This window comes from Octodon degus, unplaced genomic scaffold (genome assembly GCF_000260255.1).
Source record: "Octodon degus isolate 3935 unplaced genomic scaffold, OctDeg1.0 scaffold00061, whole genome shotgun sequence".
Classification (NCBI taxonomy): Eukaryota; Metazoa; Chordata; class Mammalia; order Rodentia; family Octodontidae; genus Octodon; species Octodon degus.
Window position 1 is genome coordinate 2506617 of NW_004524637.1, and position 13890 is coordinate 2520506.

The 13890-nt window shown below is 42.5% G+C and overlaps 1 protein-coding gene across 2 annotated transcripts in view; it reads left to right on the plus strand.

The window, feature by feature from the left end:
* Dopey2 (dopey family member 2) overlaps positions 1-13890 on the plus strand; it is a 105958-nt gene that overhangs the window by 17896 nt on the left and 74172 nt on the right. For both annotated transcript variants that reach the window (XM_004634357.2, XM_023718671.1), the window contains exons 3-4: positions 1828-2009; positions 2284-2454. In XM_004634357.2, coding sequence (XP_004634414.1) covers positions 1828-2009; positions 2284-2454 — 353 coding nt within the window. The remainder of the gene's footprint in view (positions 1-1827; positions 2010-2283; positions 2455-13890) is intronic.

The following is a 13890-nucleotide window of genomic DNA, read 5'->3' on the forward strand; positions in this document are numbered from 1 at the left end:
TCTCTCTCTCTCTCTCTCTCTCTCTCTCTCTCTCTCTCTTTTTGGTGGAACTGGGGATGAACTCAGGCCCTTGCACTTGCCAGGCAAGCACTTATTCTACTGAGCCATCTCTCCAGCCCATCATTCAGAGTCTCTTACTGGCTTCCCTTTTGTTTTAAGGTACTCAGCTCTCCATGAAAAGATTTTTTTGTTATGTATTTAGTACAGGTTCTACAGGGTCTCTCTACACAGATCAGATGACTTGTAGTGATCCTTCCTATTTTTCAGCCTTCCAAGCACTGGGATTATAGGTGTGTGCCACTGTGCCCAGTCTCATCCAGACTCAGACTCTCGTCTCAGTGTGCCCCGGAGGTGGGGCTGGCACAGCATGCCAGGGGTCCAGCCCTGGTCCTTGCGTCTGCCTAAGCAGGTGCTTTAATCCACTGAGCTGTCTGGTCAGCCCTTGAAGATATTATTTGATGATCTCTATATCTAATTTTGTGAAGATGTTTTTATTGAATATGCATATCCATTTAGACCATAGGCCTCTGATGAAAAATATCATTTGCTTTCTCTTGCTTTACCTCCCGTATAGCCTGAGTATGTGTACTAGAGGTGGGTGGGTTTCTATCTGGAAGAGGAAAGCTGTCCCTGCCCTTAGGACACAGGCCAGCAGGTCCAGCTGAGCATGTTTTACCCTAGGAATAATCAAGAGTGCTGAGGACAGCAGGCATGAGTAAGTTGCTTCCTGCCCTGTGTTGCTGGGGGACAGTTCTGCCGCTGAGCAGAGCAGTGCTTTGTGGGAGCATAGTGAGCTAGGTGCAGGGAAGAGAGGCCAGGTGAGGGACAGTGAGAAAGCGGGTGGGAGCCTGAGTGTTGTGTGGTGTTGTGGCACAGTCTGGTACAGTTTGAAGCTAGGTCTGAAAGAACAGGGCAGGCAGGAGCTGCACTGTGAAAGCTTTTGAGGGGCTTTCAAGAAGCCTGGATTTAAAGTTAGACCTATAGTGATCCACAGAGGCTGATTGTATGTTTGGCAGGTCATTGGATTATGGGGCTGTGAGGATGTGAGGCCTGGTGGAAAGAGGGGGTTCCTAGGGTGTGGCCCAGAAGAGTTGTCTCCCATTTCTGCTTCCCATCTGCCATGCCGACACCATGCCGCCCTGCTGTGGAGCCCGGAGTTTGCCCTATATGAGCAGATGACTGTCTCACCATAGTGGCAGACTGTGCTGTAAGACAAATGTGCTAGGAACCTCCCATGACAGCCACTCAGCACCACAGGAATAGCTCTGGTCATGTGTCCACCCGCGGAGAAGGAATCATGTGTCCTGCTTACAGAATCCTCGTGGGAACATCATGGCTCTGTTCCACAATCATGGTGGTGTCCTGTGTAGTTTGACCACTTCCACCACCTGCTGGTGATATCTGGAGAGCCCCCCACCCCAAATGTAGCTGAGCCCCCACTCAGGGTCAACAAGCTGGGGCGCTGAACCAGGAGAACTCAGGCCTCTGTCTCCCTGGGCAAACATGTGGGACTTGATGGCACGTGCACAAGCATCTTCCTGGGAACAGGCAATTGTCTGTGCCACTCCTGTGTGGCTTTCCTCAGCATGTGGACTGGCAGCTTCCTGAGTAGAGGCACACAGCCCTCATCTGCACAAAGGCCCCTGAGCACATGCTGGATGGTGATGGTCACTGTGGTGCCATCCTTCTTACCATGTTGGTGGGAGACTTCTTCCCAGGTACTTGCGGTCCCAGAGCCTGGTTCAAGGCTGTCCCTGGCCCTGCATGTGCAGTCGCTCTGTGCTCACTCCTTGCCAGTATTGGCTAATGGCCCCTGCTGTCTTACAGGCTCTGCAGAGCAACCTGAAGTATTCCCTGCTGCCGCGCCGGCTGGTCATCAGCAAGAGGCTAGCGCAGTGTCTGCATCCCGCCCTGCCCAGCGGTGTGCATCTGAAGGCTCTGGAAACCTATGAGATCATCTTCAAAATTGTGGGGACCAAATGGCTGGCGCAGGACTTGTTCCTGTACAGGTATCGTGCTCCTCCCTGTGCGGGTATACTCATGTTTGGGCTCCTCGGATCAGAAAATGACAAACAAGCAAAATAAGCATAGCGGGAACCCACCACAGCTGCTGGTCCCAAAGCCATGCTGTGGCTGGGGTGGGGTGTGGCTTGGGTACAGCACTGGCCTAGCATGTGCCAGACTCCCAAGTGTTTTTGCACTGCAAGAACAAAAACAACAGGCACCCAAAGCCCAGCCCTGCCTGCAGCCTGTCGCGCACTGCCCACCTCCTTCTCTCTGCAGCTGCGGGCTATTTCCCCTGCTGGCAAACGCGGCGATGTCGGTGCGACCCGTGCTCCTCGGCCTGTATGAGAAGTACTTTCTCCCACTGCAGAAGCTCCTCCTTCCTAGCCTCCAGGCCTTCCTCGTGGGCCTGCTGCCCGGCCTGGAGGAGGGCTCCGAGATCTACGACAGGTGACAGGGCTTTTCTACCTTTTCCCAAGAAGTGGGGAAGACACAGAGGGAGGCAGATGTCCCAAATTTCTCCAAGGCCCCTGCTCCATTCAATGCTATGTTCTTTTGATTTTTCTGAAACTGGATCTCGATACATAATTCAGGCTGGCCTTGAACTCAGTGTAGCCCAGACTGGCTTTGAATCAGTGATCCTCCTGCCTCAGCCTCCTGAGCACTGGGAGTGCTGGGATGACAGATATGTGCTTTGAATACATGTTCTCCCTCACCTTACCACATTGCTTAGCCAGAGAGGGAGTCCCCAGCCTAGAGAGATCAGGTGCTCTAGCTGGAGAGAGGTACTAATTATAGAGGAGCCACAGTGCAGGGGTTCTACTGTGTCCCAGCTGAGTTGTTCCTGGTCACAGCTGGGAGCTCGCACCTCCTCTGCCAGGGATGCAACCGACCTTTCTGTGTATGTGTCACAGTCAGCAAGCCCAGAGCTGGCCCCGACCCAAGTGGGTCAGCCTCCAGGATTCCTTGTCTGTTGGCTCCTAAATAAGAGCAAAGCCAGCTTCATAAAGGCAGGGCCTTCGCATATTTCAGCAGTACCTTGAAAACTTGTAAAGCTCCTATGCACAAAAGTTCATGTGGGGGTTTGGTTTCCTTTCATATGTTTGTTGTTGTTGTTTGCCAATTAGTTCAGACTGGTCTTGAACTCACTGTGTATCCCAGGCTTGCCTCACACTTGTGGCAGTCTTCCTGCCTCAGTCTCCTGAGTGCTAGGATTACATCTGTGTAGGACCAAGCCTGGCTCACACAGGGTGTTTTGTGCGCTTAGGTGTGAGAGAAAGTGTGAGTCCGTTTAAACTTGTGCACTCTTGAGTGTGCATGTTGTCCTTTTCTTGGAGCATTAAAAGGAACTCAATTTTCACCCAGGCACCATGGCCCATGCCTGTAATCACAGTTACTTAATAGGCTGAGGCAGGAGGATTGCAAATTCAAAGCCAGCTTGGGCAACTAGCAAGACCCTGTCCCCAAAATAAACTAAGTTAAAAATGTCTGGGGATATAGCTCAGTGGCACAGCACTAACCTGTATGTGAGTACCTGGGTTCGGTCTCCCACACCACAAAACACAGGACCCGGATCTGCAGCATGTTAACAACCCAGCAAAATGCTGCCCTGATTGACCTGCTGCCAGGGGCTGTTCGAAGAGCTTGTCCACGGTGATGGTGACTGCTTGGAAGTTTCCATCTGAGTCTGCAGAGCACAGCCATGTTGCCCTGGTGTGGACAGAGGGGGTCGTAGGGGTAGAACAGGAGGGCTTGCAAACAGATTGAGAACCAAAACCCAAGAAGTGTAATCTGGCCCTGGACTGTCCCTCTTCAGGAAGAAGGCTCTGTCTTGTCACCACGAAGTGTGGCTGGGGCAGTGGGCTCTGTTCCCAGATGGGCAGGAGAGAGGCAGCAGGAGGACCACACTGGGTCCAGTGTCTCTCAACTCCAAGGCCAGGCTCCTCTAGCAATTCCATTCTGTTTCCTATTGTGATAAGCGAGTGTGTAATTGTGTATAGGTGTGCATGTCTATGAGCGAGGGATTTTCCATCACTTGACAGGTGACCACGTTAGTTCCCACAGTATATTGCCATCTGCTAAATTTGCAAGCCTGTAATTATAGTAGTTGGAGTGTTTTTGTTTGTTCTCTTAGTTGATGAACAAGGGTTCATTGGAACAGTTGGTAAAGATGCTTAACATGTTAAGGATGGTTTTTTTCCCTAACATTGTCATTTCTTGGCATTGCGCTGAGAGCTAAGCACTGCATAGACTTGCATATCACGGAAACCAAGAGCAGCAATGCCCCCTCCACACACACACACTTGTTACCAGCTCTCTGGCCTATGCTGGTCAAAGGTTCCATAAGTTCTGAGCAGGGGTGTGACAGGCCCCACCTGCAAGAAGACAGTCCATGCTGGTGTTGTTGCTGTCTCCTTTGAGTTTTCCAGTCTGGTAGCTACTTCCAAAATTGCTTAGGAGGGGAAAGAAACACCCATCAGGAGAGGTGTGAGAGATCACTGAGGCCATCACAGAGAGAGGCATGGGGCCAGCCTGGCAAGGCCAGAGTGACTCACAGGTTTTGTGGAAGCAAGGGAGACAGTCCTGGTTTGTGCTCTTTAGTGAGCTGGGAGGAATGGAAATAGTGGTCAGTGTTTGGTGGTATTGCTCAACCTGGCTCCATGAGCCTTGGCGGCCTACACGTTATCCATTGCCAGCCAGAAATCTCTGAAGAGTGCCTGTGGAATAACTACACAGCTGTTTTGAAAACAAGATTAGAAGTAGTGGAACGACTAAGTTCCTCTTCTATGGGGGGGAGAGGTGACTGTTTTAGTGGTTTGTAAACCAGCACCTGGAAGGCTGAGGCAAGAGAAAACCAGCCCACTCACTTTGTAAGTTCAAGCCTAAACTACAGCGCAAGCCCCTGTGTCCAAAAATATTTGTAAAAAATCAGCTAACTTTCTGGAAATTTCCATTTGAATCAGAGGTTTTTCCCTGGGTAGATGTTGCCCAACCCTTCCCTACCATAGTTGTGGTCAGCAGAGGGGAGGTGCTACTGGAATTGGGCAGAGGTCAGGGTATTGCAGACGTCCTGTGCTACACATAGCCCCAACAAAGGGTCCAGCCCCGAGTGTCGATAGAACTGAGACTGATACAACATTTGTTTGCTTCCCTTTTCTTTGGTTTTTTTGTTTTTTGTTTTGTTTTTTTTTTTTTTTAAAAGGTCTTCTTCTTTTTTATATATTTATTTATTTTTATTTATTACATTTATTTATTGTGTGTGTGTATGGCCAGCTCAGCCCACCAGAGGGCGGGTCTGGCTGGCATGTGGTGCTGGGGATCGAACTGCGGTCCCTGTGCTTTGCCAAGCTTGTTTCAAGTAGGTGCTTTAGACCACTGAGCCATCTCTCCAGCCCCCTTCTTTGGTCTTTTTGAAGCAGGGTCTCGCTATAGGGTTCAGGCTGGCCTTGAGCTCACTTTGCAGCCCAGGCTGGTCTCAAAAGTGCAGCAGTTCTTATGCCTCAGCCTCCCAAATGCTGGGATTACAGGTGGGCTCCACCATACCCAGCTCACTTCCTTATTCAAGTCTTGCCGTGTTGCCCAGGTTGGTCTCCATCTCCTGGGCCCAAGTAATCATCCTGCCCCAGCCTCCTGAGTAGTTGGTAGCAGGTCCACCCCCGCCAACCACTGAGGTAGTCTGATTTAAATAATTCCGTAATATTTATGTGCCTTTGGTTTGGTTGGCTGATAGGAATTCTGGGTCTTGGGCTTTCCCACCCCTTCCATGGCTCTGGATTTGACCTGTTGAGTTTGTTGTTATTATTGTTGGGTTTTATTGTTTTACTTTTTTCAAAGAGGAAAAAAATTCAAAACAAGATAATAGAGTAACAATGGTTAATAAATTATGTATTATCTTTAAATTAGTCATTCAGAATACATGATATAGGCCTTTAACTTTCTAAACAATATTAGCACAGACCTTTCTTTTCAGTGAACTAAAAGAAATTGGTGTAGATATATATGCTTTTCCCTTCATTTTCTCCTTTGCCCATCCAAGTTTCTCCTTCATTTTGAATAGTTTCTTCCCATTTCCCAGTATCTGTTGTGCATTTTAGATCTTACCCTTTCAGCTTCTCACACCAGAGAGACAGTATGATGTTTACATTTGAATCTGGTTTATTTCGCTTATGAGTATGGTGGTCTCAAGTTGCACTCATTTACCTAAAAAAGTCTCAAGTTTATCCTTCTTTATAGCTGAGTAGTACTCTTATATCGAAAGACCATGTCTTTTTTTTTTTTTAACCCATTCTTTGGTTGATGAGCATTTGCGTTGTTTCTAAGATTTAGCTATGACAAATTGTCCTGCTGTAAACATGGGTGCACACATATCACTGTGATATGATGTTTTTAGTCCTTCTGGAAAAATACCCAGAATGGGGATAGTTGGGTCAAATGGGACCTCTAATCCTAGTTTTTTGAGGAATCTCTACACTGGTTTCCACAATAGTTGCACCAGTCTACACTCCCACCAACAGTGGAGAAGGGTTTCTTTTTCACCATAGCCCCCCCAGTTTTTATGTATATGTATATATGTATATATAGATGTTGTTGTTGTTTGTTTGTTTCTGTATTTAGGACAGGGTCTACAGGGTCTCACTACATAGATCAGACTTGTAGTGATCTTCCTGTTTTCAGCCTCCCAAGTGCTGAGATTACAGATGTGCACCACCACGACCAGTCTCAATCACTGGGGCGGGGTGGGGCTGGGCAGGGCCGGAGTGGCATAGCACACCTGGGAAATAGCTGGCAAACATTTTTCCCCCACACCGTGTTGTCTCTTCACTGCATTGGTGTTTTCTCTTGTGGTACAGAAGCTTTTTAATGAGATCCAAGGTGTTGATTTTTAGTGATAGTTCCTGTGTAGTCAGGGTTGTATTTGTAGTCTTTGCCTACATGAATGTCGTCAAGAGTTTTAACTATTGTATTTTCCAGCAGATTTAATGTTTATTTTAATATGTAAATCTTTGATGCAGGGGCCAGGGAGATGGCTCAGTAGAATAAGGGCTTCGCTGGTAAGCACAAAGGCCTGAGTTCAATCCCTGGTTCCACCAAAAAAAAAAAAAAAAAAAATCTTTGATCCATTTCGGATTTAGTTTAGCACATGGTGAAAGATATGAGTCTAGCTTTAATCTTCAGCATGTGCAAAGCCAGTTTTTCCAGGACGATTTATTAAAGAAGCTATCTTTTTTTTTTTTTTTTTTTTTTTTTTTGTGGTACGGGGAATTGAACTCAGGACCCTGTACTTGCCAGGCAAGTACTTACTCTACTGAGCTATCTCCCCAGGCCTAAAGAAGCTATCTTTCTCCCAGTGAATATGTTTGACACCTATGGCAAAGGTAAGGTGACTGAGTGTGGCAGGAGATGTTGCTGTATCTTCTAATCTGTTTCACTGATCCTAAGATCTGGGTTGCTTTTTTTTTTTTTTTTTGCCAGTTCCATATTCTTTTTATCACAATAGACTTATGGAATAATTTCAGGTTGGGGATTGTGATACTCCCTGCCTTGCCTTTGTTGCCAAAAATTGTTTTTGCTGTACTAGGTCTAGTCTGCTTCCAAATGAATTTTAGGATTGTTTTCTCTTATGTTTGTGACAATGCTGTTGGAATTTTTGATCAAAATTGCATTAAATCTGTATAACAGTTTTGGAAGTACGGCTATTTTTACTATATTGGTTCTTCCTGCCCAAGAGCAAGGGACAGCTTTCCATTTTCTGATAGCTTCTTCAATCTGCTTTTCAGAGTACTGAAGTTTTCAGTGTAGAGGTCTTTTACTTCCTTCATTAAACCAATTTAAGTATTTTCTTTTATTTTGGATGTTATTGTGAACAGTGTTGTCCTAATTTCTCTCTTGAGTTTTTTATTCATGAAGGCTATTGGTTTTTGACTGTTAATTTTGTATCTAGCTACACTATTGAATTTGCTTATTAAATCTAGAAGTCTTCTAGTAGAGTTTTTGAGGTCTTTTTTGTACAGTATGTCATCTGCAAATAATAATTTCACGTCTTCCTTTCCTATCATTATTCTTTTTTTTTTTCTTTATTTTGTCTAATTTCTGTGGCTAAAGTTTCTAGAGCTGTGTTGAATAGGAGCAGAGACAGTGGACATCCTTGTCTTGTTCCTGATTTTTAAAGTGAAAGCTTTTAGTTTTTGTCCATTTAGTATGATTTGGCTGCTGTTCTGTCATAAATGGCTTTTATCAGCTTGAGATAAAGACCATCTATTATGATTTTCTGTAGGGTTTTTATCATGAATGGGTGCTGTACCTTGCTAAAAGATTTTTCTTCATGTATTGAGATGAACATATGCTTTTTGTCTGTGGCTCTGTTAATATGGTGTATTATGTTTATTGATTTGTTAAGGTTGAACCATCCCTTTATCCCTGGGATGAATCCCACTTGGTCATAATGTATAATTTTCTTGATGCTGAGCTGCATTCTGTTTGCTAGTATCTTATTGAGGATTTTTGCATCTACATTCATTATGGAGATGAATCTATAGTTCTCTTTCCTTCTCTAGTTTTGGTCTGAGGGTAATGTTTGCTTCCAGTAATGAATTTAAGAGTATTCCTTCCCTTTCAATTTCATTAAAGAGGTTGAGAAGTAGTAGTAGTATTAAGTCTTCTCTAAATTCTTCATAAGCACCTGCCTGATAAGCACAAAGACCCAGGTTTAGTCCCTGGTACCCTGCTGCCCTGGCCCTGGAACCTTGGCACTCTGTGCTGGCCATTGAAATGAGACATGGTGACACATGCCTATAATCCCAGCGCTGGGGAGCCTGACACAGGTGGATTACTATAAGTCTGAGTTGTGTAGCGAGACCCTGTACCAAATAAATAAATAAATAAATAAATAAATAAATAAAATATATAAAATTTAAATTCCTTGTGAAATTCAGCAGTTAATCCTTTAGGGTCTGAGCTTTTCGTTATTGGTAGGTTTTTAAATTATATCTTTGATTTCAATGATTGATACTGGTTTATTTAGGATTTTTATATCTTCTTGATTCAGCTTTGGTAATATGTATGTATCTAGGAATCTGCCCATTTCTTCTGCATTTCCATCTTATTAGAAGATAAGTTCTCAATATAGGTATAGGTGATCTTTTAGATTTTTGCAGGGTCTGTTGTGATTTCATTCTTTTTATTACAAGATATGTGGATTTGAGTCTTCTTAAAGTTGGCTAAGAGTTTGTCTAATTTTTCAAAGAACCGACTCTTTGATTCATTGATTGTATTATTTTCTTAGTCTCAAGTGCATTAATTTCTGCTCTGATCTTCCTAATTTCCTCCCTCATAGGAGCTTTGGGCTTGGCTTGCTCTTCTTTTTCTAGAAGTTAGAGGTTCACCATTAAGTTGTTTATTTGTATTTGGTGTTTTCCTGATACAGGTATTCACTTCTATAATTTTCCTTCTTAGGACTGCTTTCGTTGTGTCCCATAAGTTCCTGTATATTGTATTGCTATTATCATTTGTACATATTGTCTGTTATTTTCCTTAATTTCATCTGTCACCCATTGGTGTTTCAAGAGGGTGTTAACTTAATTTCCATGATTTATTAAGTTCTTTGATTTATTTTGCCATTAATTTCCAATTTCATTGCACTATGCTTTAATATGTATAAGATAATTTAAATTCCTTTGCATTTTCTTAAGCATGTTCTGTTATTTTGGAGAATGTCCCATGTGCATCTGAGAAAAATGTGTATTCTGATGTGGGGTAGAACATTGTAGACATCTACTAAGTCCATTTGTTCAAAGGTTTGGTTCATTTCAAATATTTCATTGTTGATTTTTTTGTGTAGTTGAGCTGTCTGTTTATGACAGTGGGATACTGAGACCCCTCAGTACAGTTGTATTACTGCTTATTTGACTTTTTGTGCCTGTTAATATTTGTTTTATATAGTTGGGTGCACTGGTATTTATTGCATATATATTTATGTTTGTTATCTCTTCCTCTTAGATTGTTCCCTTTACAAGGCTGTAGTGACCTTCTTTATCTCTTAATCAGTCTTGGCTTGAAATTCATTTTGTCTACAAAAAGAAGAGCTACTCCTGCTTTTTCCTATGTTCTTGTCTCATGGAGTATTGTGTTCTATCATTTGACTTTTACTCTGTGAATTTCTTTTTGAATTAAATGTGTTTCTTTACCGCGTGAGACCCTCTACTGTGCCCTCGGGACCCTTCCAACCTTCCAGAGCTCCCACCCCCAAGCCCGTTGAGTGAGTGAAAACTTCTGCAATGCTCTTGGGACCCCCAGATCCAGCCCAAGCCTGGCTACTGTGTGGGAGAGCTTCTGTGCTCCCCTGTGCCCCCTGGGTCAGGGGCACAACAGAAGGGCATCACAGGTTCACTGTTGTGCCAGAGAGGACTTCCAAGGACTGCAGCAGGAAGGAGCTGAACACAACAGCTAGACTTAGGCCGGGCATAACTGGATAAACTCAGACTTAATAGATCTGCACCCAAATTTCAGTAGGTGCTAAGGTCATAACTGCACCAAAGCTCTACACCAAAGGTCAGAGGTCAGTGCTATACGAAATGACAAAGACAAAATGCAATCTCAGGCCTCGAGCCCACCCAGAACAAGTGCAGAGGACACTAGCTCAGCTGAAATGAAGAACTTAACAGTGTCAGAAGTAAAGAAACAACAGCAGAAAGGTGTAGAGGAACTCAGAGCAGAATTAATTTCTGAAATAAAAAAGAAATCTATGAATTCATAGCATCTGAAGTAAAGAATCAAACACAGAAACATGGAGGAAACCCAATCTGAACAAAAACTCTGCAGTAAAAGAATTAATAACTGTTTCTAAAGAAGACATTGATTTAAAAAAAAATAGAGATTAGAAATATGATGGATTCCTTGAATGAGGAATTTTTCCTGTATTGAGCAATACAGGAAAGAAATAGATGACATGAAGCAGAGTCAAAGATATATGGAGGAACTTAAAATCTCAATCACAAGCCTGCAAAACCGTTTGAGTGAAACTGAAGGCAGACTTTCAGATCTTGAAGATGCTGGTGCAGCTAGTGAAAAGATAAGAAAGAATCTCTTAAAAACAACTAGATGCAGGAAAAAATAATCCATCACCTGCAAGATGATGCAGAGATGAACAATCTGAGACTAATGGGCATCAATGAGAAAGATGGAATCAATACAAATGATATAAAAAGAATATGGGCAGAAGTAATCGCAGAAAACTTCCCAAATATGAGGAAACAATCTGACATTCAGGTAACCGAAGCATACAGAATGCCAAGTAACTTCAATTAAAAACACACCAAGACATATAATAGTCAAGATCCCAAAAATCCAGCACAAGAACAATGTACTGAAAGCGGCTAGAGAAAAGAAGCAGATCACATTCAAAGGAAAACCCATCAGAATTACGGCCGACTTCTCTTCACAAACCATGAAGGCAAGAAGAGCATGGAGCAGAGTACCTCAAGTCCTCAATGAAAAAAATTCCAGCCCAGGTGACTGACCCTGCAAAACTCTCTTTCAAGTAACAACTAAAGTATTTCATGATGACAAAGCCAACCCTACACAAACTACTGAAAGATGTTCTAGAGAGGGACCAAAATGATCAGAATTCCATGAAGGAGAACAGAAGGAACCCACTAAATAGGGCAAACAGTTAAACATAGGACAAAAAGGAGTACATAACAGCAGGTAAATAACATGTCAATCATAAGTCAACACATCTCAATTATAACCATCAATGTAAATGAACTCAATTCACCAATTAAGAGAAATAGACTGGCACAGTAGATTAGGAAACAAAATCCAACAATATGCTGTATGTAAGAAACATACTTAACTCATAAAGAAATTCATACGCTGAAAAAGCATAGAAAACAATACTACATGCCCCAGCACCTCAGAAAAAAGCAGGGGTAGCAATCCTGTTTTCAAACACATAACTTCAAATCAAGAATGATCAAACAAAATAAAGAAGGCCACTCACTGGTTAGTGGAAAAATTCAAGAGGAAGAGGTAACACTCATAAATATCTATGCACCAAGAACGGGAGCACCCAACTATAAGACAAATCTTAATGGACATGAAAAATCTAATATCCAAGACCACAATCTTAACAGGAGACCTTAACACCCCCTTATCTCAAAAAGATAGGTCAACCAGGCAAAAAAGTAGCAGAACTGAACCAGAGCTTAGAACAAATGAACTTGGTGGACATATACTGAGTGTTCCACCCAACCACAGCTGAATACACATTTTTTTCAGCTGCACATGGGTCATTTTCTAAAATAAACCACATACCGGTCCATAGGTCATGCTTAAGTGTATGCAAGAAAACAGAAATTATCCCATGCATATTATCTGACCATGGTGCAATGAAACTGGAAATAAATGACAAAAAAAAAAAATACCCTAAATACATGGAAACTAAACAACAGCCTACTCAGCAACCAATGGGTCACAGATGAAATTAAGAAATTCAACAATATCTACAATTCAATGAAAAGTCAACCTCAAGTTATCGTAATTTATGGGATGCGATGAAAGCATTTCTCGGAGGGAAATTCATAGCTGTGAACTCACACATTAGGAAAACAGAACAGGAACAAATAAACACCCTAATGCAGCACCTCCAACATCTAGAAAAGGAAGAGCAAACCAAACCCCAAGCCCAAATCAGGAATAAATCATAAAGATTAGAGCAGAAATTAATTCAATTGAGATGAAGAAAACAGTTCAAAAGAACGAATCAGAAAGCTGATTCTTTGAAAGACTAAATAAAATTGATAAGCCCCTAGTTAACCTCATCAAAAAGAGGAAAGAAAAAATTCAAATACAAACCATAAGGAATGAAAAGGGTGTAATCACCACAGACCTAGTGGAAATTCAGAAGATTATCAGTAGCTACTTTGAGAATCTTTATGCTTACAGAATAGAAGACACAGACAAAATGGACAGATTCCTAGAAAGGTACAAATTACCAAAACTGAATCAAGAAGATATAACAAGTCTCAGTAATCCAATAATAGACAGTGAAATACGAAATGTAATAAAAAGCCTACCGACAAAGAAAAGTCCAGGTCCTGATGGATTCACAGCTGAATTCTACAAGAAATTTATAGAAGATATAATCCCTACACTCCTCAAACTCTTCAATGACATTGAAAAGGAAATGGTTCTCCCAAAATCATTCCTGGAGGCAGGTATTATACTCAGACCAAAACCAGGGAAAGACACAACTAACAAAGAGAACTACAGGCCAATCTCCCTCATGAACATAGATGCAAAAATCCTCAATAATATCCTAGCAAATAGATTACAGCAAATCATCAAGAAGATGACCAGGTAGGATTCATCCCTTGGATGCAAGGATGGCTCAATATTAAAAAATCTATAAATGTAATACACTATATCAATAGAGTGAAATCTAAAAACCACATGATCATGTCAATTGATGCAGAAAAGGCTTTTGACAGAGTCCAACACTCATTCATGTTCAAAGTCAAACAGAAAATTGGAATAGATGGCCTCTACTTCAATCTGATAAAAGCCATCTATGACAACCCAATGGCTAATATAATTCTGAATGGGGAAAAACTGAAATCTTTTACTCTTAGATCTGGTACAAGTATGTCCTCTATCACCCTAGTTTTGGAATCAGCTGGAGCCATTAGACAAGAGGGAGAAATAATAAGAATAGGTAAAGAAGAGTTAAATTATCATTATTTGCAGATGACGTGATACTTTACTTGGAAGACCCAAAAAACTCCACCAAGAAGCTACTAGAGGGCTGGTGAGATGGCTCAGTGGTCTAAAGCACCTACTTGGAACAAGCTTGGCAAAGCACAGGGACCGCGGTTCGATCCCCCAGCACCA